Here is a 1706-nt window from a genome sequence, read left to right as displayed (position 1 = left end):
TAATAAAATGGGATTAGATACATTTGTGTTAACATTTAATTATTGCAGGTTTGAGTCATATTCTGAGTTTGCATTTCACTGTTTTAATTCATTTTGATGAATACTAAATCTGTTTTTTTTTGCGAGTGGGATGAATTATTGCACATGTAGTCTAGAACTAAAGTAACATCATGTTCAAACATCATGTAAATGGGAAAACAAAGTAACTGGCGTTTCTTTTTTGAAAAAGTAACTCAGATGTTTTCTTGTAAATTAAAAAGTAATGCGTTACTTTACTAGTTACTTGGAAAAAAGTAATCTGATTACGTAACTCGCGTTACTTGTAATGCGTTACACCCCCAACACTGATTATAACACCAACCTAATAATAATAAAGTATATTGTGTGCGTTTTAAGTTTCACAGCCGCTTGTAGATTCTCACGCTGTTCTCGTTGGCTATAGCTTATATTTTTATATATATTTTCCAATGCACGAAAGCCGCGTGTGTCAGAAGAGCCTTATTCTCACTCTATAAATTCGCGTGGAACATGCGTTTCGATGCCAATAAAAGCTACCACATCAAGTAAAACATCGCAGATCAAAAGGACCAAACTATGGGCATTTTTTTTTTCAATAAATGAAAAGGACAGAAATCAGTGTGACTGGATCACGCCCGTTGCACTGCCCTCCACAGCGATTGGTTCACGGGGAAGAGAGCAGGGTTAAACCCCAGAGCGGTTAAATACAGAGGTATTGAACAGCACACCACAATCCGGTTAGGAGTTTTCATGTCGGTGGGGGACTAGACTAGTGACTAGACTATTAATAAGAAGAAAAAGGACCTTAAAGGACTTTGCACTGAGAAAGCTCACCTGTTCATCTCACTTTTAACTAAGTTTTGCTTTTGAATTTTGTGTAACCGGCTCTGCAGATTCTCAGCAGCGTCTCAGGGTTGTGCGGAAAGCGTGATGAAGTGCAGGCGGCCGCAGAGGAGCGTGAGGGTGATGGGTGTCATTCACTGGGCTGTGATGCTGGGGTTGATTCAGTCCGGCGCGCTCGGCGCGAGGAGATTCCGCGGAGGTCGAAACCCGCAGCAGCGACGAGCGCTTCCCACCGCTCACTACCGGGACCGTGCCGAAACCACCGAGAGCTTCTCACTGGACTTCACAGCTGTTGAAGAAAACATGGACAATTTCATGACTCAGGTGAAGAACTTGGCGCAGTCCCTCTACCCGTGCTCGGCCCAGAAGCTCGACTACGACATGAAGTTACATTTCCTGGAGAATACATCAGTCTCCTGCAACGACGGGACCCCTGCGGGGTAAGACAACAAGCCGGTTACAGTCACAAATCTTAGGTAACCCAATGGGCTTCCAACAGTATCTGGGCATCATCCAGACGCGCTCAGATTCACACTCAGTCCTTATTGTTTCTAGCCTCAGTGTTGGGGGTAACTCATTACAAGTAACGCGAGTTACGTTTTACTTTTTTATGGAGTAACGCAATATTGTAATGCATTACTTTTAAAAGTAACTTTCCCCAACACTGTACTAGCCTACAATGAAAATGGTAACTTGAGCCATTACTGTGGTGATCTATTAACTTAGCTCAATTATGATTCTACTAACAGTACTTATGGTATTTCAAACTATTATGGTTACCACTGTTTTTTTTTTTGTTTTTGTTTTGTTGTTTTAACCATACACTCAAAAAAAAAAAAAAATGA

General features: G+C 41.5%; 1 protein-coding gene across 1 annotated transcript in view; it reads left to right on the top strand.

Annotated features, from left to right (window-relative positions):
* LOC107671240 (palmitoleoyl-protein carboxylesterase notum1a-like) overlaps positions 1-1706 on the top strand; it is an 11700-nt gene that overhangs the window by 1098 nt on the left and 8896 nt on the right. Inside the window, exon 2 of the mRNA XM_016464139.1 lies at positions 920-1301. Coding sequence (XP_016319625.1) covers positions 920-1301 — 382 coding nt within the window. The remainder of the gene's footprint in view (positions 1-919; positions 1302-1706) is intronic.

Source organism: Sinocyclocheilus anshuiensis, unplaced genomic scaffold (assembly GCF_001515605.1).
Source record: "Sinocyclocheilus anshuiensis isolate Anshui unplaced genomic scaffold, SAMN03320099.WGS_v1.1 scaffold2670, whole genome shotgun sequence".
NCBI lineage: Eukaryota > Metazoa > Chordata > Actinopteri > Cypriniformes > Cyprinidae > Sinocyclocheilus > Sinocyclocheilus anshuiensis.
This window is presented reverse-complemented; position numbering and strand designations above follow the sequence as displayed.